This window comes from Xenopus laevis, chromosome 1L (assembly GCF_017654675.1).
Source record: "Xenopus laevis strain J_2021 chromosome 1L, Xenopus_laevis_v10.1, whole genome shotgun sequence".
Lineage (NCBI taxonomy): Eukaryota > Metazoa > Chordata > Amphibia > Anura > Pipidae > Xenopus > Xenopus laevis.
Window position 1 is genome coordinate 175148262 of NC_054371.1, and position 21816 is coordinate 175170077.

General features: G+C 39.2%; 2 protein-coding genes across 10 annotated transcripts in view; one reads left to right on the plus strand and one right to left on the minus strand.

Moving 5' to 3' along the window:
* The window catches only part of pitpnm2.L (phosphatidylinositol transfer protein membrane associated 2 L homeolog), a 151891-nt gene extending 144728 nt beyond the window's left edge, over positions 1–7163 (plus strand). For all 9 annotated transcript variants that reach the window (XM_018262960.2, XM_018262918.2, XM_018262943.2 and 6 more), the window contains 5 exons: positions 2970–3118; positions 3464–3613; positions 3698–3881; positions 5364–5492; positions 5817–7163. In XM_018262960.2, coding sequence (XP_018118449.1) covers positions 2970–3118; positions 3464–3613; positions 3698–3881; positions 5364–5492; positions 5817–6155 — 951 coding nt within the window. In that variant the 3' untranslated portion in view covers positions 6156–7163. The remainder of the gene's footprint in view (positions 1–2969; positions 3119–3463; positions 3614–3697; positions 3882–5363; positions 5493–5816) is intronic.
* Positions 7164–14628: 7465 nt separating this feature from the next.
* Positions 14629–20069, minus strand: arl6ip4.L (ADP ribosylation factor like GTPase 6 interacting protein 4 L homeolog). Its single transcript, XM_018262974.2, has 6 exons — positions 19585–20069; positions 18961–19141; positions 16566–16877; positions 16121–16238; positions 15534–15603; positions 14629–14957 (listed from the first exon to the last, which is right to left on the minus strand). Exons 1-6 carry the CDS (start codon positions 19585–19587, stop codon positions 14904–14906), a joined length of 738 nt encoding a protein of 245 aa, XP_018118463.1. The 5' UTR covers positions 19588–20069; the 3' UTR covers positions 14629–14903.
* Positions 20070–21816: the final 1747 nt, after the last annotated feature.

The following is a 21816-nucleotide window of genomic DNA, read 5'->3' on the forward strand; positions in this document are numbered from 1 at the left end:
GACAATTAGCAAACTTTAAGCCATATATTACATTACGCCAGTGTTTTACCGCAAGCCCCTCCACCACTAAAAACAGCCCATGACATTAATCAATCAAGACAGCATTACATATGGCTTATACAAAAATAATATCTAATAAAATATGTAAAGTGTTCCCATTAGATTTTCATAACATGACCTTCATTTGTTATTGCTAGGCCATTAGTATAAGCCTTTAAGGGAGAATGTATTTCTGCTTTTCTGGTTATAGAAAATGAATACTTTGTTTTGGTACCTAAGAGCAGCTTTCCTTATTTACAAGGGATTAAAACGTTAGTTAAAAAAGTACTGAGAAGAAAATGGAAATGTGTGTGTTTTTCAATCCTTGCCAGAGGCTTTTAATGCAAAATGCACCCTATTTATAAGCAGGGTTTATCTTAATTTATTTTCCCTTAAAAAGCCTGTCACGCACCCGTGGCTCCGATATAGAGGACTTACTATTTGACTCCAGTCCTGTTGCCCTTTCTTAGAAAATACAGCCCTTGACCTAAATACCACCTTACCTATATCATGCCTATACAATGTATACCACCACGGCTGTTACTGCTTTGAGATGGTTCGCTGTAAGCGTTGAGACTATATATATATTTTCTTATTTCTTTATTTTTTTATTTTTTTATTTATTTTTTTTTTTTTTCTTTCTCTCTCTATCTTTACTGTCCCTTGTTTTCTTTCTTCCTTCCATGGCATGGGAAGTTTCCTAGGGCAATTGTTCCATTATGGCTATGTTGACTTGATATGCTGACTCTGTACTAACGTAATGTGTATCCCTGTTTATACTGCATTTTGTTGGATATTGTCATATTGCCAACTGTCATTTTTTTTTCTCTCTTTCCATTGCCTTTTTTTTTGTTTTCTGTATTTCCTTGAAAATTGAATAAAGATTATTTTCAAAAAAAAAAAAAAAAAAAAAAAAAAAAAAAAAAAAAGCCTGTCACGCCTGACACAGCTTATTGTGTGCAAAGAGCATTCATCCTCTGCCCTAACATATTAAGTCAAGACTCCATAAAATGTGTCCTGTATATTCATGAGTGTGTAACTAGGTGTGGGGTGTGGTGGGTGAAACAGTGCAGGTACTGAATATGGAAACATTCACTGCTATGTATATACTGTGCAAATGAATACATGATATGCTTGCTTACCAAATTCTCTGCATGCACCATACTTATTCTGCTACTGTAACTTCCAGTTTTTTCCCCCTAAAATCTGAAGTGCTTCTTATATTCAATAGTCAGGCTTGGCTGTTTATAAGGGCAGTTCATTTTAAGGTTAATGTTGTGACACATGAATGATTCTTGGCCTGCAAAATCAGCTTTTAATTTGATTTAATTATTCTATGCTGGATAGCGAAAATTTGCATGGCAATAGAGTGCGAATTAATGGTAGCATCTATCTCCTTCACTAGCCAAGTGACGCCTGCGGCCATTAGTAAATCGGCATAAATCGAAGTCCCTGAAAGTGGTAACTCTGGCGAATCTTCGCCAGCGTTAGTCACTTTGCCCCAGAAGGCGGATTTCCGCCATGTATACCTGCACAAGGGTCGATGCAGTCGTTCTGGGTGCAGGCAAGGAAGAAGACTAATGCTAGTGTACAAGCTGATCTTGGTCTGCTTTTATCCACAGGCCAAGAATCAGCCAAGTCTGGCCTAAATTCTAACTCCACTCAAATGAAAAAATCAAACAACTATTCAGCATAGAGTAATTAAATCTAATTAAAAGCTGATTTCAGCCCCCAAGCGCTAGCAGAATCTGCTACTGTGTTCACGTCTGGAATCCTTGTATCGGCTCTGGCGCAAACACATGCGGATTTTGGTGCCGAATGGCAAGATTTTGCACTTTAGATTGGAATCCGCCATGCTTGCAGAAGTGAAGGGGAGCATCCGGGCAGCGGATTTTGCAGAGAATCCGTATCGTCTGGCCCTAGCCTTAGAGCACTTATGAATGTAATAGCTATTGAAAGCTGTAGCTGTCTATCTTTTTCTATTCTGTGATCATTCTGACCATTGAAACCATGTAGCAGAAGTCTGTAATATTCAGTTGCTATGGTCCAACTTATCATAGCAACCAGAGAATAGTTTGAATGAAAGACTGGAAGTTGGAAAGTTCTGAATAAAAGCTATGTAATAGAAAAGAATAAGTTCTAGCCTCAGAATGAATGTCATTTCTGGATGCAGGGCCCTGCTTACACTGGAAACAAGATGGAATTTTTTAAACTTAAAAGTTAAAGACAATTGCAACATGACTATTTTAAAGAAACAGAAAAAAATATGAAAGTTGAAATTTGTCTTGCAAAATATGCACTTGTACATTGTGTAACTATAGAGTGGTCCTGCCCCCTGGAGTTACACCACTGATTTACACAGAAATCTCTAAATGCAATACACTGCACAGAATGCAAAATATGCACCAGAAATGAAAAAAGTTAGTCCTTTAGTTTAGTCTCCTCCTGCCGGTCCTAATTCAGTCTCTCAACTGTGGAATGCTTCATATAGGAAAAAAATGGATCAACGCCTTTGGCAACGGAGTCGAACTCACCAGAAACTTCTCTTAGTTTCTGGTGAGTTCGACTCCGTTGCCAAAGGCGCTGATCCATTTTTTTCCTATATGAAGTTACACCACTGCTCTTGTACATCATAAAATAAATTATTAAATAAAATACCATGTTTTAAGATTATTGTTGAACTACAAATTCCAGAATCCCATGATGCTGTTGGTTGTCCCTAAACACCATATGGAGGACTACAGGTTGCTTGTTGCTGTTCTCTCTATTTAATCCAGCAACAGAACAGCTTGTTATACTGCTTTTCAGAAAATACTAGTGAGGATGCACTGTGAGAGAGCACGGTGTCCCCTCCTGGATTTATTGAAGCTGCCCATGGAGAACCTTTGTCAGTACATCTCAGATATTTATCATGCTTTATTTTATTCAAGGTTGACATTCACATAATGACCCAGCCTCCCGCTGGAGAGTGGGTTTACTTTGACACTGAAATAAGTAACAGCAGTGGCAGAATTTCCTACGTCATCCCTGAAAACAAAAGGCTTGGGATTGGGGTTTACCCTGTGAAGATGGTTGTCAGGTAAAGTAAATTACATTTATTCTGTAATTAATTCTGGTGTCAGTGAAAACAAACATACATGCAGTCATGCCAGTTCCTCCTAGCAACAGGGCCTTGAGTTATTATATGAGCATGGTATATCTTATTTGATGTTTAATCCATGTAACCATACCAGCCTTTCTTGCGTTATTTTTCTTTTACAAATAGGTTGAATAGTAGATGCCACATCTTGTCTGGGCAAATATCCCAGGGCACAGTAGGGATGTGTAAACATACTAGTAGCACTCGTATTGCAGCAGCTCTTTATTCTGCCTCAACCCGTGATGCACAATCTTAACATTTGCACATTTGCTTTCTTTTCCCCAGGGGGGACCACACATATGCCGATAGCTATCTCACAGTTCTACCAAAAGGGACTGAATTTGTAGTGTTCAGCATTGATGGATCATTTGCTGCAAGTGTTTCTATTATGGGTAGTGATCCCAAAGTCCGAGCAGGAGCAGTCGATGTAGTGAGGTTTGTTGCTGCTAAGCATATGAGACAAGCTGCTTCTCGCAGGCCAAACTTGCACCTTAATCCTTTCTTTCTTTTTAATCACAGGCACTGGCAGGACCTTGGCTACCTCATTATCTATGTCACAGGTAGACCTGACATGCAGAAGCAGAGGGTAGTGGCATGGCTTGCACAGCACAACTTTCCACATGGAATTGTGTCTTTTTGCGATGGACTGGTCCATGATCCTCTGCGGCATAAAGCAAACTTCCTGAAAATCCTCATTCATGATGTGAGTTATTATCTTCTAAAAAACATTTTTCTTATATGGGTCAAAGCCACACTTACTGCCAATGAGCCAGCCAGTACCAACCATCATAGTGAAACTCTGCCTTTAAGACTAGTTGCTTTTTTTTTAGCTCCTAGGCCTACCAAGCAATGCTAATTAGTGGTTATTAGCACAATGCTTGATTTTGTGTTATAAGTCTGGCTTCTGTGTGTTAACATGCTGCATAGTGCTTAGTAAAAATTAAGCTTCACTATACCCTACAATGAGTTTTCATCGTTGATTAAATGGGAAGGAAGTTCACTTTCTTGAAAGGCCCAGATTTATGCTTTGGGCGCCCCTAAGCCAGTGGATCCTGTGCCTGCTCTTCACGCCCGCATCCCCTTGTGAGTGAAAAAGGTATGTGGCTGGGCGACCCTAAAATCTTCCTGCCCTGCGCCTTTGTGGCCTTCCCACAAATCTTGGCCTGTTTCTTGAACTAAGGCCATGGACATGTACAGAATCCCATAGAAATGCTCATCCCTTTTAGAAAATGACATTATATTTTTATCTTCACTAAAATGCAGTTTCATATTTCCACTAATTTAACTGTGGCCCATCAAGAATACATCCAGTTAAATTACTTTCATGTTGTTCTAATTCCACAAAACTGAACCCACTGTATAATCATTTAGCGTGACTTTGGCATGATTTTAAACAGCTATTCCAGCCATGCACTGAGTGGATCCTGAGGCCTAACTATTGGAACATAAATATACTTACTGGTATACCTTTAAAGATTTAAATCCTCCAATACTGGCCAATTTTCTGTAGCTGCTAATATAAAACACAGTAGCACAGAAGGGGGAAGGTCAGAAACATCTTATGCCACTTGATGTCCTTTTCCCAGTGTTCACCAAACAGGAGCATGTCTGGTCCAGGGGGGAGGTCTCTGAAAGGGGCCAAAGATTATTAAAAGGCTTCTGTTTTCCTTTAATAGTCACCAATGAAGAATACACTTATTAAAGTCTAATAGAGAATGGAAGCCACACAAACAAAATCCTCACTGAACAGTTCACTTTTTTAAAAATGTGATATGGTGGCAGTCCAATAGTATTGTTGCCTCCATCTTGGCTATTTTGCTTGTTGCTTCATTAAGCCCACTGCTCATTCTTCATGTGCCATTAGATTGTTGCTAAGGCCGGAGACACCATGGACAGAGGCATGGACAAGAACTATGTTTATAAAACTGTGCATTCTCTTCGCCAATTGCTACCCCTATAAATTAGTTTTCCTTTAATGGGAAATAAGACAGCAGAGAATGTCATATTGCTCTACACAAATCGTATCCAATTAGTGTCTCAGTAATCACTGCCACTTCTCTTATATATCTGTAATTGATTTTACTCTTCCTGACACATGCACTACTGCATTCTTTGCCTGAAGCTCTGTACTCAACTCAAGGGTTATTTTACTAGTCGTTGTTATACATTATTTCTGATGCCCTAGGTACACCTGAAGGTCCATGCAGCATATGGTTCCACTAAGGATATCACAGTATACAGCTCTCTTGGTTTGTCGCCAATGCAGATTTACATAGTTGGTCGACCCACCAAGAAGTTACTGCATCAGTGTCAGGTAAGAGAATTCAGCTTCATATCTTTGCAGAAAAGTCAGAAGAAATTACTTGCTTTTAAAAATCAGGAGCATTGATGCCATGAATCAAATGTGGAAGTTAATTTCATGGAACAGTATAGGGTTCCTTATTTTAATAGGATTCAAGTATATATAAATGCCCATAATGTGCCTGTGCCTTAAATCACTTCAGTTGGAAAGACCTGGTCTATACCATTCCTGAATATTGTAAATTATTCAGCTTTTGCATGCTTTGATTCAGAGATAGTCCATCCTTATGCGAATTTATGAAAACTGTTTCTATTTCTGTCTCTCTTATTGGTGCAGTTTATCACAGAGGGTTATGCTGCTCACCTTGCTCAACTGGAATATAATCACCGCTCTAGGCCTGCTAAGAATACAAGCAGGATGGCTCTAAGAAAAGGAAGCTTCTGCCTTCCTGGCCAATCAGATTTCCTTCGAAAGAGGAAACACTTGCTTCGTACTATTTCATCACAACCAACGGGGAGCAGCAACCACAAACCAGAGCGGACACAGAGCCAGTCAGAGAGTGAGAGGGACCGTGAGAAGGAACGTAGCCAAAGAAGCATGAGCATTGCTGCAGGGTGTTGGGGAAGGAGTGCAGCCACCACTAAGCAGGAATCTGGCGTTTTAAGTCAGAAATAGACTCCTGCACTCTGGACATTTTCTTGTATTCGGCTCTGGCCACTAAGTGGGGGTGGGGGGAAAGTTCAACAAGAAAGGAACAGAGGCCAAACTCTGCAGGAAAGTCTGGTGTCAACAACACGGTGCTACAATATGACATTAGAATTGGTGCAGGTGATGCGATATCTTGAACTGCAGGCCTTAAATATGGTAGCAATGCTACCCCGCAGCACCTGAAGGGGACAAATGGAGTTTAAATGTAGCCCAACTTTTTTTTTTTCTTATCCAGGTTCAAAAACTTAGAAATGTATATAGGTGCCTCCTTAACTTTCTTAGCCATCTCCAAAATGCACAACAAATAGCTGGATCAAAATTAAAAAGGATCTATGACTTTTCTGGTACTCGAGGCTAAGAGACACTGAATTCTGTTACAAGCAGGGGAAACATCAGGAGCATAAGCTGAAACTGCAGGATAAATAGGCTTATTCAGTGTTCACAGGCTTTTCCATCACCTGCAAACCAACGTTTTATTTGAGTAGTCCCCCTTTAATGCAGTGGCAGCTTTCCTACAAAATCCGCTCAAAGCACATTTCACTCTGCTGCAGTAAGTTATGAGAATCAGGATATCGTTTTGTAATCACAGAGGATGCTACAAAGGAGTATTCCTGAAGATCGCTAGCTCCTGAGGTTCTCAAAATTCTCTCCGCCCCATTGGCTCTTCTTGCATGTAATTGCTCAACTGTTAAACCTCATTGTTTTTCTTTGCACTGATTTTTAGATTGGAGATCTGTTACCATCTCACGTAGCCTCACATCATTGTCTGTTGCACGTAAATGCTGTACTGCGACAGTAGGGTAGAAATATTGTGTGTGGATGTTTTTTCTGCACTGAGCGGAAATAAAGCAGGGGTGCCAAAAAAGTGTTTTGGTACTGGGTTCTGCAGTCTTTGATTTTCCAGCTTAAAGGGATACTGTCATGGGAAAAAAAAAATTCAAAAAGAATCAGTTAATAGTGCTGCTCCAGCAGAATTCTGCGCTGAAATCCATTTCTCAAAAGAGCAAACAGATTTTTTTATATTCAATTTTGAAATCTGACATGGGGCTAGACATATTGTCAATTTCCCAGCTGCCCCAAGTCATGTGACTTGTGCTCTGGTAACCTTCAAACACTCTTTACTGCCGTACTGCAAGCTGGAGTGATATCACCCCTCTCCCTTTCCCCCCCCCCAGCAGCCAAACAAAAGAACAATGGGAAGGTAACCAGATAACAGCTCCCTAACACAAGATAACTGCTGCCTAGTAGATCTAAGAACAACACTCAATAGTAAAAACCCATGTCCCACTGAGACACATTCAGTTACATTGAGAAGGAAAACAGCACCCTGCCAGAAAGCATTTCTCTCCTAAAGTGCAGGCACAAGTCGCATGACTGGGGGCAGTTGGGAAACTGACAAAATATCTAGCCCCATGTCAGATTTCAAAATTGAATATAAAAAAATCTGTTTGCTCTTTTGAGAAATGGATTTCAGTGCAGAATTCTACTGGAGTAGCACTATTAACTGATGTGTTTTGAAAAAAACACATTGTTTTCCAATGACAGGATCCCTTTAAACTACAGCTCCCAGCAGAAACCAACATCACTTTGCAAGGGAGTAATGGAAAAGTGAAGGCTGGAAAGCCATAGGCTTCATATCCCTAGTGCAGAATATTTTTTTTTAAGGCCATATCTTATTTTTAAAGCTGTCAGAAAGATTGGTGAAGCGGCTTATCATATTCCAGTAGGGTGTTGTATATAAATTTAGCTTGCTTATTTTCCATTTAAAAACCTTAGTGGTCATTAACTAGCTATAAGCTCATCTATAGGGGCAGAAAGCTTGCCCAAGCATAACCACAAGCTCATCGGTAAACAGGAGTGCCGTACTGATCAATCTGATTTAGCACTGTGAAAATATTCCTGTACTTTCCTTATAGAATTGAACGAAGCACCAAAAAGACCTAACGTCTAGTGTCCCTTTAAATTGCGCTTTTGTTGCACACTGTGATGAGACACAGCAACAGATATGGATATGAAGCAAAATCCATGAATAAAACAGTTAGAGAATGGGCATGTTGTACTTGAGGCTGTTAATGTCGCCAGTAAAATGTGCTCCTCATAGACTTTGCTTGGAGACATTTTTAGTTGTGTTGTTTCTTATGGCCCATCACAGTAGGGAGGCAGTTTGCTTCATTTACACTTCATTGTACTTAGTCTTCGCTGGTAAATATGGAATGAGTTAGCTGGGCCAACTACTCAAATCATACCCATTATGGCTTTTAAAATCAGACTTTGAGTAGATGTAGAGCACAGCTTTGTTTTGATTCGATCATTTCATCTGATAGTTCAATGCTTGTTCTTTGAATTATGGAAACAGCTAGAATCTTAAACTAAACTTAAACTGGATTCTTTTACATATCTGATCCAAATGAGTTACCTAGAAATCCAGTTACATTTTGCTTGCCCAGAAATCAGATAAACACTACAGGGGTGCTGTTGGAGGCTTTTTTTTTTGGCAAATATGGCGGCAACATTAGATCCCGCAATGGAGTATAATATTCTTCTATCCGTTACCTACCAACCATAACTCTTTGTGGAAGATAAGAGGTGTCTGATTATAATCAAGTGACCCATAATCTGTGCATCTGATGTGGCTGAACTGCTGTATAACCAAATATCTGGTCCAACTGGAGAGACCTAACTATTTGATTGGCCAAGCCAATAAAATAGTTGGCTAGAGGGGGTCCTTGGCTGATGCAGACATACTTTTCGCCTGCTTCAAACAGGTGAATGATCGGATCATTGCAAATTTATTGTCTGTGTGACCAAAGATTTAATTGGTATGTAGAGCCAATTAAAATGACATATGCTTTAGCAGAGCTGTCAAGAGCATGTATGTTATATGTGGCCCTGCCTCAACATTTTATTTGATATAGGATATGCAGGGCAGAATTAAATCCTATGAGCCAGAGTCTGTGCACTGTAAGTGGAACTACATATAAACTGCTCCCCCAAACCCCATACTTTGCAGTATCCAATGCTGCACCATCTCAGCCTGTCTGTGTGGCAAGATTGGTTGGTCAGAGAGAATTGCTAGTAAACTTGTGTACTCCCCAGTGGACAGAAACTAAACTAGGCTACTGATCAGTACTGTCAGGTGAACCTATGCAAAGTAGCTGAGAAACTAGAAGAACGTGATTATATAAAAGAGGGCAATACGCCTGTGAAACAGACAGCAAACTCCTATTGTTAACTTTGCTTTCTATGAAGCCATTGTCAAATTAAGCTATTAGAGGGCACGCGTCATATGCCCCTGCCACTGCCTCAAAACATATTCCCTTAGTTACACATTATTATTATTATATTTTTATAATGAACTTTTAAACTTTTTTTTTAAATCTAAATAGTAAAATGTCATGTTTTGCTCTTGGGATGAGCAACCTGTGCCCCTCAATGTTGCTGAACATCTGGAGAGCTCAAAGTTGTGTCTGGTTTAAAGAGACTTAAATATCTGTTGTCATGTTTGTGTCTGAAACCTAGCTGCTATAGTAAAATATCCGTACAACAGTGCAGTACAAAGCACATACACACACACCATTTTATATTTACAGTTATCTAGCATATATTAGAGCAGTTTGGGAAAGACATATACTGTATGAGAGAGCCCAGCAGCAAATGTAGTAACTCAGTAAATAAGAAAAAAATGTTATAAGTTGTCATAAGAGCAGCATATATATATATATATATATATATATATATATATATAGAATTTTTTTTCTTCTTTTTTCTAGGGATAGACAGCCTCTAGTGCACCAGATGTTGCACAATGTTATCTCTCGTGTAGTATTGCAACAACAGGAGGCCCAAACACTGCCAGTTCCTAGAAATACACCACCCAAAACCGGTGTGAAGAATTAGATATGGCCTTTATTAGAGAAACACTGAGCTCAAAATGCACAAAAAGGGGAAAATGTATGTAAATTTATTGTAATGTGCAAGGAATGATAACCTATTGTGTGTAGATATTGTAAAACATACCAATGTAAATGTTCAGAAAAGTGGTTATATAAAAAGTGAGTTATTTATTTATGTAGAAAATGTCTCGGTTGGGGAAGATACTCTGCATTTTTAATGAATATTGTAAAAAAACCTTAAAATGGCTTTTTTTGGGGGTTTGTTTCAGGCATTATGTACAAAGAATTAATTTAAAGGACCAAGTATAATGTATTTGTTATTTGCAGAAGTGCAATACGATATATTCACCTCTTTAGCTCCATACTTTCAAGGTAGAATTGACAATCATACTCTGTCTCTCTCTCCATACTTTGTGTCTGTTACATGTTGCTGAGAGCATCCTGCCTTTCCTACACTAGGATCTTTGCCAAGTGCATAATAATTCTGAATTTAAAATTGGAACTGCAATAATATCAGTTTATGCAGAAAGGAGGACTGTGCTGGTAGAACAGGCACAATGCATTAGACGGGGGATGTCCAACCTGCTGCCTTATAGCTCTTATTCACCACTAAGACCCCAATGCGGGGAGCTGTAGTTTAACTAGAGCTTGAGGGCCGTGGACATTAGATTAATTGGGGAAAATAAATTCCCTGTGCCTGTTTACATGTAAAACATCATTTGGTGCCCTCCATTACCTGTTCAATGACCCGTGAATAGCACCATGTCACTCTGTGTTCATTTTCCAATAGCAATAGCGCAATTCAGTTTCAAAAGGAGTTGGAGCAACTCACTCTAAGATAGCAGTGTGTGTATTTAAGTGAAAATGATATTTATTTATCAGTTTGAAAATGCTATTTTTTTTTGTCTAGCTTGCTTTCACAGGAATAACACCACCCTTCTATCTTTATCCATTTTTAGTCTCAAAAATAACCAAAAAATAAAGTTTACAATGTTAGAAAATACAATAAGTGAAAACCAGAGGCTTGTGGTCGGTTGCTGGTTCAACAGTTCCTTGCCAGGGAGTAATATGATGTGCTGATATGCCTTGAGGTGGCCGCAGCAGGCCGTTTGGCAATGAAAGTGTTTAACCAGACTGCCTTCCAACAAGTATAAGAACCTGCACTTTCAGAAGCCCAGACAGAAAGGTGCATCACCTTTGCTGCATTCACGGAGTGTTCTAACAGCCTTACATTTCCCCTCTGTCCTGCTCTGTATTATTGCAACAAGTACAATAATCCTGATTGCCTGTTTTATATCAATCAGTGTTAGTATTTCATTTCTAAGGAGCTCTGTTAGGGGCAACATCGCTCAAGATGGACAACATGGAGGCATGCTGCTAGCGCACAATTAGCAATGGTGGTGGCTTACATGGAGAGAAGAAAGAACTGCACAAGGCAAGTGGCTCTTCCAAACATCTGTCTGCAGCTTCCTGGTTTTCATTTCTTGTATTGCCTTGGTGTAAGTGTGTACAGATGCTAATTGCTTATATGTGACTGACCATACTGACCACTTGCTGTTAGTGCGTTGTTTTATTCCTTAGTGTGCTTTCTGTGCAGTACCCATTGTACGTTACACAGATTAAAGATTTGGGAAGGCTACTGGCTGACGTGTGTTTTTGAGAACTATGGGCACAGATACAGCTAGTATATTTTTGTTTTCATTAGATCTCTGGTTCCCACCAACACTTTGCTTAATGTCTACATTATACTAGGTTTATTCTTAAATGATGTAATTTATAGTGGGTTATTTATTAAAGGTCAAGTTTGTGAGGATTTTCTACCTCGAATAAACCACAAACAAACTCAAATGTTTGCTTCATTTATGAAAAAATCCTAATGTAAAAAAAAAAAACTAGAATACGTCTAGGCTAAAAAAAATCTTGAATACCTCTAATTTATCATGTTTTAGTGCAAACCGATCCGGAAATCATCTTGAGATGGTTAAAGGGACCTCTGCCTTTGACTTTTACATGGATTTGACATGTTTTAGCTGGAGTATTTTCGGATTCGGTGCATAATAAAAATTTAGTTTTTTTTGTGAAACTGACCTTGAAAAACTCTTTTTCTTGTTTTGTTCAAGAAAAAACAACTTGACCTTCAATAAATAATCCCCATGAATTATAGAGTTTAGTTTGTGTTTAGTAAACTGGGAAATACACTATATGACCAAAAGTATCCAGACACCTACCATTGGAACATCTCATTTCAAAACCAAAGAAATGAATATGAAGTTGGTGCACTTCAAACTCTGTTCTTGGCAGGGGCCTTACCAATGCCCCCTCCATGTATAACTTTTTAGCTTCAGAGCGGGCCAAGGGGTGGCTGCATTGCTGATGCAGAGAGAGTGCATTTGTACTCTCTGAACTAAAAGAACCGATATTCCTATTTAGAAATTGGATTTTTAGCTCTTAAAGTTACCAGGAGCAGCAAAAAGCTGGCAAGTTCTAGGAAGTCTTTGCACTAGATATTTATTTCCTCTCATTCACAAGAAAATTTGTGATGCTGATCACTGACATTTGGGTGATGAGTCTAAGCTCACAACTAGATTATTTCATCCTGTCGGTGTCCTTTTGCATTGTAGTTAGGATCTGTGCAGCCCAGTCAAGTTCTGCCACTCCCATCTCCGCAACCCAGTTCTGTGCAGACCTTGCTTTGTGCATGGGGAATGAACATGTTGAAACTGTTGCCACAAAGTAGGTTGCAGGGAATTGACAATATTGTTATAGCCAAAAAGTAGCAGGGCTGAACTCTGGCAAGTTGTATGATGTGTTGGTGGTACTCCTGCAGGGTATCCTGTGGTGATACCCTAATAGATCAATGTGATAGAAAGGAGGTAATTGCAGGAAGTCCACGGCAGCAAGCTGAGTCTGCAAGTGTATCTTTATTGGGGTAGTGAACAGCACACCTGTTCACTACCCCAATAAAGATACACTTGCAGACTCAGCTTGCTGCCGTGGACTTCCTGCAATTACCTCCTTTCTATCACATTGAATATTGTTATAGAATGCACCATCAATATTTTCTCTGCTCTTGAGCTGCAGAACATTTTCCCCTTACACCAAACTAAAGTCATTTTGCATTTGTCTTGATGTTCCAGTTGATGAGCTGACTTATTGGAAAGGTGGCATCCTATCATGTAGTCATATTATCTGGTCTCTTCTACACAATCCAATCTAATGCCAAAGTTTGCTGCAAGGAAATCACATGGCTGTGTGCTTAAATATACATATATGTCAGCAATAAGTGTGACTTCAATAGCCAATTCAACTCATTAAAAGGGGTGCATGGATATTTTGAGTGAGATGAAAGTACTGTATGTATAAGAAAAAAACCAAAATAATTGTATAACAGACTAATAAAACAAACTCCATTATAGTATGGAGAACAAAAAGATGTATAAAAATGGTGTTTGCTGTTGGAGGTGCAGAGCTTAAGTTCCCTACCATTAAAATGCAGAAGAAATGTATCTCCTGTAAGTCTAAAAGGATTCATATTCAGCAGTGAACACAACAGGATTTAATCATCTCCCACCGCTTACACAAATGTTTGTTTTAAACATAGCAGTAGGAGGTCATACACAACCACGTGCTGACAAATCGGACTCCAGTCTGCCAAGTCACTTGTTTAGATTCTTTGAGTTAAAAGGCCGCCAGCAGAAGCGAGGGGCTGATTGTTTATTACAGCATACACACACACACACACACACACACACACACACTGCAGTAAAAAGACTCCTTAGTCAAACATTTCTATCACCAGACGTGGAGAAATACTGCTCCCTTTCCAACAGATTATACTACTTTTATTTTAATTAAAACAATGGGCAAACTGTACTTTCATCACAATCCCTGTCATTAGACTATTATTAAATTGATGCAGAAATTAATTTTATAAAAGCAAGAAGGGAAAAGCTGCAATTGAGCCGTGGCTGCTTCAGGACACAAGAGAGAACTGGCACCCAAATTGACAAGGAACAACACCTGGTGGAATGCAATCCACAAACAGTAAAAAAAAACACTTTAAGTTCCACTTGTTTGGGGAGGTTGCCAAATAAGCAGATATTTTCTCCGATATGCCCACCTAACCTGGATGATATCAGGCTAATCTGATCATTTGGCCCTAAAGCCACACAATCCGATTACAACAACGGGAATGAGTCATCGGAGCGAGGACCTTAACAATGAGCCAATGCGGTCTTTGATCTGATGGAAAATCAAACATCTGGTCAATCCAATATAAATTGGATGGGCCAGTGGAGGGCTACACACTCACAGGCAGATGAGTTGCCATATCGGCCTATAGAGCCCAAATTGGCAGTCTCCCTGTGTATGGCAACTTTAGAAGCAGTTTAGCATTTTTTTTGACAAGGACATTCACCATTTATACTCAGAATGCCACTGTGAATGGTACATAAAAGAACATGTTGCGGCTGACTGAAAGTTAGCAGTGCATAAACCTTTACCTTATAGACTGTGGTATGTGCTATAAAACAAAATAATGCCAAACATTTTTAAAATATTTAAAATGTTTATTTCAGATATTTATGGAAATGTTCTGGTGAAAAATGTTTGATATCAAAAGACTGAATATTTCATTCTAACAATATCAGCGGGGAAACAAAAGATGAAATAAAACAAGACAATTAAGGTTACAAGGCAGTGCTAACATCCTAAAAAGAGATTTTGAGTGTAAGGGAAAGTACAAACATTCATTTTGGCTACAGCACGCACCAGTCTTTAACCTGAAACCAATATAAGGCAGAGTGTCCTGTAGGGCCAGAGATCAGAACATGCCAGAGTGCATCTGGAACTCAAGGCCATCCTTCTGTGTAGCGTGCTGTAGGGGAAACATACACAAAGGAGTTAGGGATAATTCCCCATCAAAAAATACTAAAAATCTATAAAAATATCAAAGGGAAAGAACAGGGTTTCAAGAGCTCCCGAGTTCTTTATGTTCCCAAACTGTCCTCATTTGTACTGATGTTTAAAGATGTAACAGATGGACGTCCTTAAAAATCACTTAAATTATGCATTAGGGATTAAAGAGGATCTGAATTTCAGCAAGGCTAAAACAAGTACAACTTGCAAAACTAGGCCAGTAATCTGGAAGCTAAATGCACAAAGTACACATCTACAAATATATGACAGCAAATAGCAAGGCAAACAAAGCTCTTGCTTTGCAGGTCCAGGGAGTTGTAGCTACAGTTTGCCTTCCCCATGCGATATTCACTTTAACAAGTGATTTTTTCAGAGATGTGTACTACAAACTGGACAACACCTAGAGGCCAGACACTTTCTAGGAAAACTCCTGTGCTATGCACAGTGTTTGTCACATAACTAAAATATTAAGATAACCGTTTCAAAATACTTGAAAATAAATGGAGAAAGTGATAAATCAAGCAGACCACAGTACCTTGTTGATCTCTTTGTGTCTGTCTTTGCTTACAATCTCTTCAAGAACTTCACCGTCACCCTTGATAAGTCTGAAAATAAGAAATTTGAAACGTGTCATTTGGGATCCAAATATAATTTCAAGCTGCAGCAATAATTTTAAACATAGCATTTGAATTGTAATGGGTCAATGTCATTTCCTACCAGTATAAAGATCTCAGAGGATGTAGGACAACGGACATTACACCTCTCCATCTAATACGCGACTGACAAGACACCAGCAAGTGAAATATATAGATTACTGTCGCTCAGTAATCTACAGGTGATTAGGTGCCTGTGACAAATGTAGATCTGTTTTCTCACAATCACAATGTTAAAAGTGACTGTTGACAGGAAGGAAATATAATCATCTGTGCAAAAAACATTCTTTCATACATGCAGAATTTGTTGAAGATTAATTGAAGTTCATTAATGTATATTATACAGATTATTTCATTATTTTTGTCAAATTTCCCTAAGCTTCATAATAAAATGATACAGCACATACCAGGCTCTACTATAACCATATGACATAGAAATGAAAAAAAGAAAATATGTCATAGAAAGTACCTAATTCTTCCAGTTTCTGGATCCACGACTTTCCTGATAACACTTTGCTGTGCATCCCACTCTTCCTTCGTCATTGGTTTCATTGCTTGAATTCGAGACTTCTGTTCATCAGTCAAAGCTTGCACACACGAAAAAAAGACTGTTGTTATATACTACACAATCATAGGACAACGTATTCACAAAATTTATTGAACCTTGATAAAACAGGGAGAAATATAAATCCCATATAGATGCAAAAGAATGAACGCCAAAATATCAGCAAAATGTGCCTGCAAGAGACCTGCATAATACAGGATTAGGGAACTAGGCACTTCAACTAGCAGAATGTAAAAAAACAAGTGGTTGGATTTTCTCCAGGCAACTACCTCTAATGTCACTATTTCAATGACACAAGTTAAATGCACCGTAAGGTGCCTAATTTAAAAATAATACAATAGCAGCTAACCTGGGCCAGAGACTTCTGGAGACTCCTTCTTGCAGGGGTTTACTGATGGGCCAGGTAGTACTTCCTTTTCTGTGCTTTTGGTATCCTGGCATTCCAGTTTAAAGGATGTTTTTTTCTTAAGCTTTTTATTCTTTTTTGCCTTCTTTCTCTTTATTTGCTTTTTATTCTTCTTCTTTCTATGGCTGCTCCTTTTACTCTTACATGTACTATCACCTGAGTCATCTGAAGAGGATGATGAAGAAGATGAGGAACTCTCAGAAGAAGACGACGAAGTTGTGCTCACTGTTCTTTTTCTCCTCTTCTTTCTTCTCTCTATAGTAACCAAAAATGTGGGATAAGGAGACATTTCAGGAAAGCACCAGGACTGTAACAGAACACAAAATTAGAGAAAGGATTCAAGATAAAAACAGGAGAATTAACAATGCCACGAAAAGCACAGTGCGGTAGAGAACACATGTAAGGGCACACTGCTGGGAAGGTCAATAAAAAGAGTCACATATAACTTCTTTTGAGTGGAATCTTTGCTGAAATGATGGAAAACTTTCTGCTGTACTGCTGCCTATGGCACCAAAAGGAACCTATGTGACATAAAACTCTGTATCTCAGTCTGCAGACACCAATCACTAAATTGTGACTAATCTGTGTCTTGCTTGCTTGAGCAGTAGTGTACTTGTCTGACCTTAAAGTGACACAGACACTAAAAATCAACTCTTCAAAATAATAATGTACATTAAAAGTTAACCATAGGTCATGTTTATTGTTTTTCGCTGATAGGGCTGCTTTTTTTTAGCAATTGTTACTTCTAATTGGACCAGTGTTGTTAGTGGAGTACCGCAGGGCTCTGTACTAGGTCCCTTGCTTTTCAACTTGTTTATTAATGACCTGGAGGTGGGCATTGAAAGTACTGTTTCTATTTTTGCAGATGATACTAAATTGTGCAGAACTATAGGTTCCATGCCGGATGCTGCCACTCCCACTAAGTTGGGAAACTGGGCAGCAAACTGGAAAATGAGGTTCAATGTTGATAAATGCAAGGTTATGCACTTTGGCAAAAATAATATAAATGCAAGTTATACACTAAATGGCAATGTTTTGGGAGTTTCCTTAAATGAAAAGGATCTTGGGGTCTTTGTAGATAACACGTTGTCTAATTCTGGGCAGTGTCATTCTGTGGCTACTAAAGCAAATAAAGTTCTGTCTTGTATAAAAAAGGGCATTAACTCAAGGGATGAAAACATAATTATGCCTCTTTATAGGTCCCTGGTAAGGCCTCATCTGGAGTTTGCAGTTCAGTTTTGGACTCCAGTCCTTAAGAGGGATATAAATGAGCTGGAGAGAGTGCAGAGACCTGCAACTAAATTGGTTAGAGGGACGGAAGACTTAAATTATGAGGGTAGACTGTCAAGGTTGGGGTTGTTTTCTCTGGAAAAAAGGCGCTTGCGAGGGGACATGATTACACTTTACAAGTACATTAGAGGACATTATAGACAAATGGCAGGGGACCTTTTTACCCATTAAGTGGATCACCGTACCAGAGGCCACCCCTTTAGACTAGAAGAAAAGAACTTTCATTTGAAGCAACGTAGAGGGTTCTTCACAGTCAGGACAGTGAGGTTGTGGAATGCACTGCCGGGTGATGTTGTGATGGCTGATTCAGTTAATGCCTTTAAGAATGGCTTGGATGATTTTTTGGACAGTCATAATATCAAAGGCTATTGTGATACTAAACTCTATAGTTAGTATAGGTATGGGTATATAGAATTTTAATTAAAAGTAGGGAGGGGTGTGTGTATGGATGCTGGGTTTTCATTTGGAGGGGTTAAACTTGATGGACTTTGTCTTTTTTCAACCCAATTTAACTATGTAAAAAAAAAACTATGTAAATTCCTCAACCTGTCAGTTAGAATTTCTAATGCTAACTCAATACTGTGGAATACAAATATGGCAGTCCTCTCATAGAGGTACATGGATCAGATAGGTAATGTAAGAACATTGGGCAAACACTTTTGGCAAAATTATAAATAGCATGCAAAGACAATGTTATCATAGATGTAAACAAATTCATTTTGAGTGTCAGTATCTCTTTAAGGCTAAAAACGCATGGAGGTCAGGTTCATTATTATTTTTAAAATATGTTGCAGTTCTATGCACTTACTGGATAACGACAAAAAAAGTTAACTCTTGTTCAAGACACAGTTTATTCAGTTCCTGTTCCTGTGTGAGAAGGTGCAGGTATTTATGAATTGACACAGCTACTGCAGACAACGTTAGACTCAAATTGCCTGTTTGCTCCTGGGTTCATTGCAGCTGTAATTAAACGTAAAAGTGCTTGCTGCATTTCTCCCTTTGGTATAGATCTCTGTTCCCACAGGCTAAGAATTGCATGGATACAGACCTTTTTTACGTCGGTCTGGTACCTCTGCTCGATATTTTGCGAGAGTTGAATGTTTTCTAGCAGGGGAGTCACTGCCACTTCTGCATCGGGAGCTTGATCTCTTCTTCTTCTTTGAAGATTTGCTTTGGGACACCTTAGGGCTTCTACTCCTGGATCTCTTTATTGCATGTGTCCCATCCATCTAGTTTATGAAGAAGGAATGGAATAACAATTGTCGGTATATTGATAAAGATTCATACAAATTATATTATATATATTGATGTTATAGGGGGCATGCCCTTTGCAGTATCTGATTTATTTACACATCACAAAATATTTAATGTTTGGTTAATTGCTGACATAACTGATTTACATATATCATTTTTTCTAACATTACATATTTTATCCTCCTTCCAGTAACAGGACTGTTGCTGCCTGTACGATGGACAATTAATCTGCAGAGGTGCCCTGATCTACATTACTAATAATTGCTTTACAGGTTAGGAGGACATCAAGAGAAACTGTATTTACCGTAAATGTACGTTTAAATTAATTTACATTGTTTATTTGATTCCTGCACCATCACGTTTCAGTCTGACTCTACAGTTGCTGCACACATTCAATATTAAGGTGACTATCTCTTACCATGGATATGATCAGCAGACAGTCATAGATTAATTCCCCCAGGCTCAGCTCATGGTTACAGTATTCAGGACTAAAACAACCGATATATATGACGCGTCCCTTCTGTTTTGCGGCGTGGAGTCAAACATAAACATGGGAGGGATTTCAGGAGTTAACTTTACGCGCATGCGCATATGGAAAAAGGTTCACTCTTCCGCTGTTAAGGCGTGCTGTAGCCGGAAGTGCAGTTCTAGAAGCAGCTGACGGATTGTTCCAAGTGCGTGTTACTGGGGGAGGCGCTCGGTTTATTTTACGCTTATAGCAAATCAAAAGTGAAGGTTGGCGACTGCTGTTATGGTGTCTCAGCTTTGTCTGTAGGTGCCATTAAGGCGGGAAAAGGGATGACTAACCGGCCACCGGCGATGTTCTACAATAAAGAGAATTCTCCAGTAGCTCAGATTTAGAAGTGCAGGGTTCTGGGCAAATTTGCCCCAGTAACCAATAAGGTTTGTTTTCATTGCATAAGCTGCAGCTGTCTAAAATAGCCAGTCACTGATTGGTTGCTATGGGTTATGGTCCACGGCAGGGTTGGCTGGTTTCCAGCCAAATTGGGCTACTAATTTAAAGTCCAGGCGCGTTTGGAAAGTACAGACTAGCCAAGGTACGGATTTGACCTACTTTTTGGGCCTTTGGCTGGTTTTTATTTTGGAAACCAGCCAAAGTTTTTCCTTGCCCTAATGTGCCAAGCCTGTGCCTCCAGATGCATGTTGGGCAATGTTGTTTTTGTTTAACAATTTGCCAACTGCCAGGTTTAAAGTAAGACTACAATACCCAGCATGCAATGGGACAAGACTTTTGTAGAAATTGGGAGTTACCAGATTTCGAGCTCTGTAGTCTCGCATTTTCCGGTGACTTTCCTCAATTTAAGACAATTAATTTTGGGGCAAAAATCTGCTGGCCATCAAAATGTCCAATGGTTGAATTGTTTTACCAATATTTATTGAAATTGTATTTGTATTTGGGCCTCATGGGGCCGCTATACCTCCTGAGCCCCCCAAATGTAATTACACCCCTGGTGAAGGGGGCAAATCTTTCCCATTTTGCTTCACGGAAAAACGCGCAAATCAGCGAAAATTGAAAAAGGCGTATTTTCACGTATTCATTTCTTTTTTTAGACGTTTTCATTGCAAATGTGCTATTTTGGGCTACTTTTGAAGTGCCTCTTGGCTAGTTCTTGGCTGGTTTTGTAGCTGACTTTGGCTGGTTTTGAAAATGATACCTCGCAACCTGGTCCACGTGCAAGTTTTCCTAGTGTTTATAAATCAGCCCCTAGTTTATAGCTAGTTCTTTCTGGGTGCTCTCTCCACAGCCATGGGCTTATATCCTGGGAACAGTCGCTTCTGGTTAATTCAACTATTGCTACGTTACAATTTTATATTCACTGGAGCCTTATGGCTCATCCACAGAGCACTTTCACCAAGAGGTTATGTTGAATTAATAATGATAACTGCAGACCTGTCAGGCAGATGGTATGTTTGTACCTACAGTGCACCCAGGGCCATATTTATATGCAGGTGCTTTTTCTTGGCACTTAGCACTGTTGTTACTGTTCCTTTAACTTCTAAACTGAGGGATACAGTGCAGTTGATTAAACTCATTAAGGTTTATCCTATAAAGGCAAGTCATACCTCCTCATTTAGCACAATATCTCCGAACAATTGATTGTCCTGAGCTCAAAGCAAATAATCCCATGCCAGAGATACTGTGCAGTAAAGTCACGTGTTTATTTTACATGGGCGTTAGTGCCATGAGGCATTGACATTGCTCAGTGTGGCATGATGAGATGTATCTCTGGTTAGGAACTAGCAACATCAAAACAGGCGCCTCTTTGATGTCATTCCTGATGTTGCAAGAAACAAGGCTCACATTGATTGGGTGCAGCCAGCAGTGTGGCAAATTGTATGATTTATGAGCAGAGACAGAAATGAAGGGTTGGCAGAAGAGGCACATGCCTAGGGATCAGCAAGGGTACTAGGCATATGTTAGGCCTTAGCTCTGCTTTCTATAATTCCTCCCAGGCCAACTGAGGAAGTTTTTAAAGGGTTGGTTCACCTTTAAGTTAACTTTTATTGTGTTTTAGTAAGCCAAATTCTAAGCAACTTTTCAATTGGTCTTCGTTATCTAGTTTTTATAGTTTTTTCACTATTTGCCTTTTTATTCTTTCCAGCTTTTAAATGGGGGTCACTGACCCCA

Bases quoted from the DNA above. Each gene is read 5' to 3' on its own strand.
- arl6ip4.L (XM_018262974.2), bottom strand. The intron at 16,239-16,565 runs GTTAGCTGCTAT...CGTGTGTGCAAG, and splicing joins TCCAGAAGTCTCTGGCCCAG to CTTTGACTGATGAACAGAAG. The intron at 15,604-16,120 runs GTACTTTCTATG...TCTTATTTTCAG, and splicing joins CCAGAAACTGGAAGAATTAG to ACTTATCAAGGGTGACGGTG.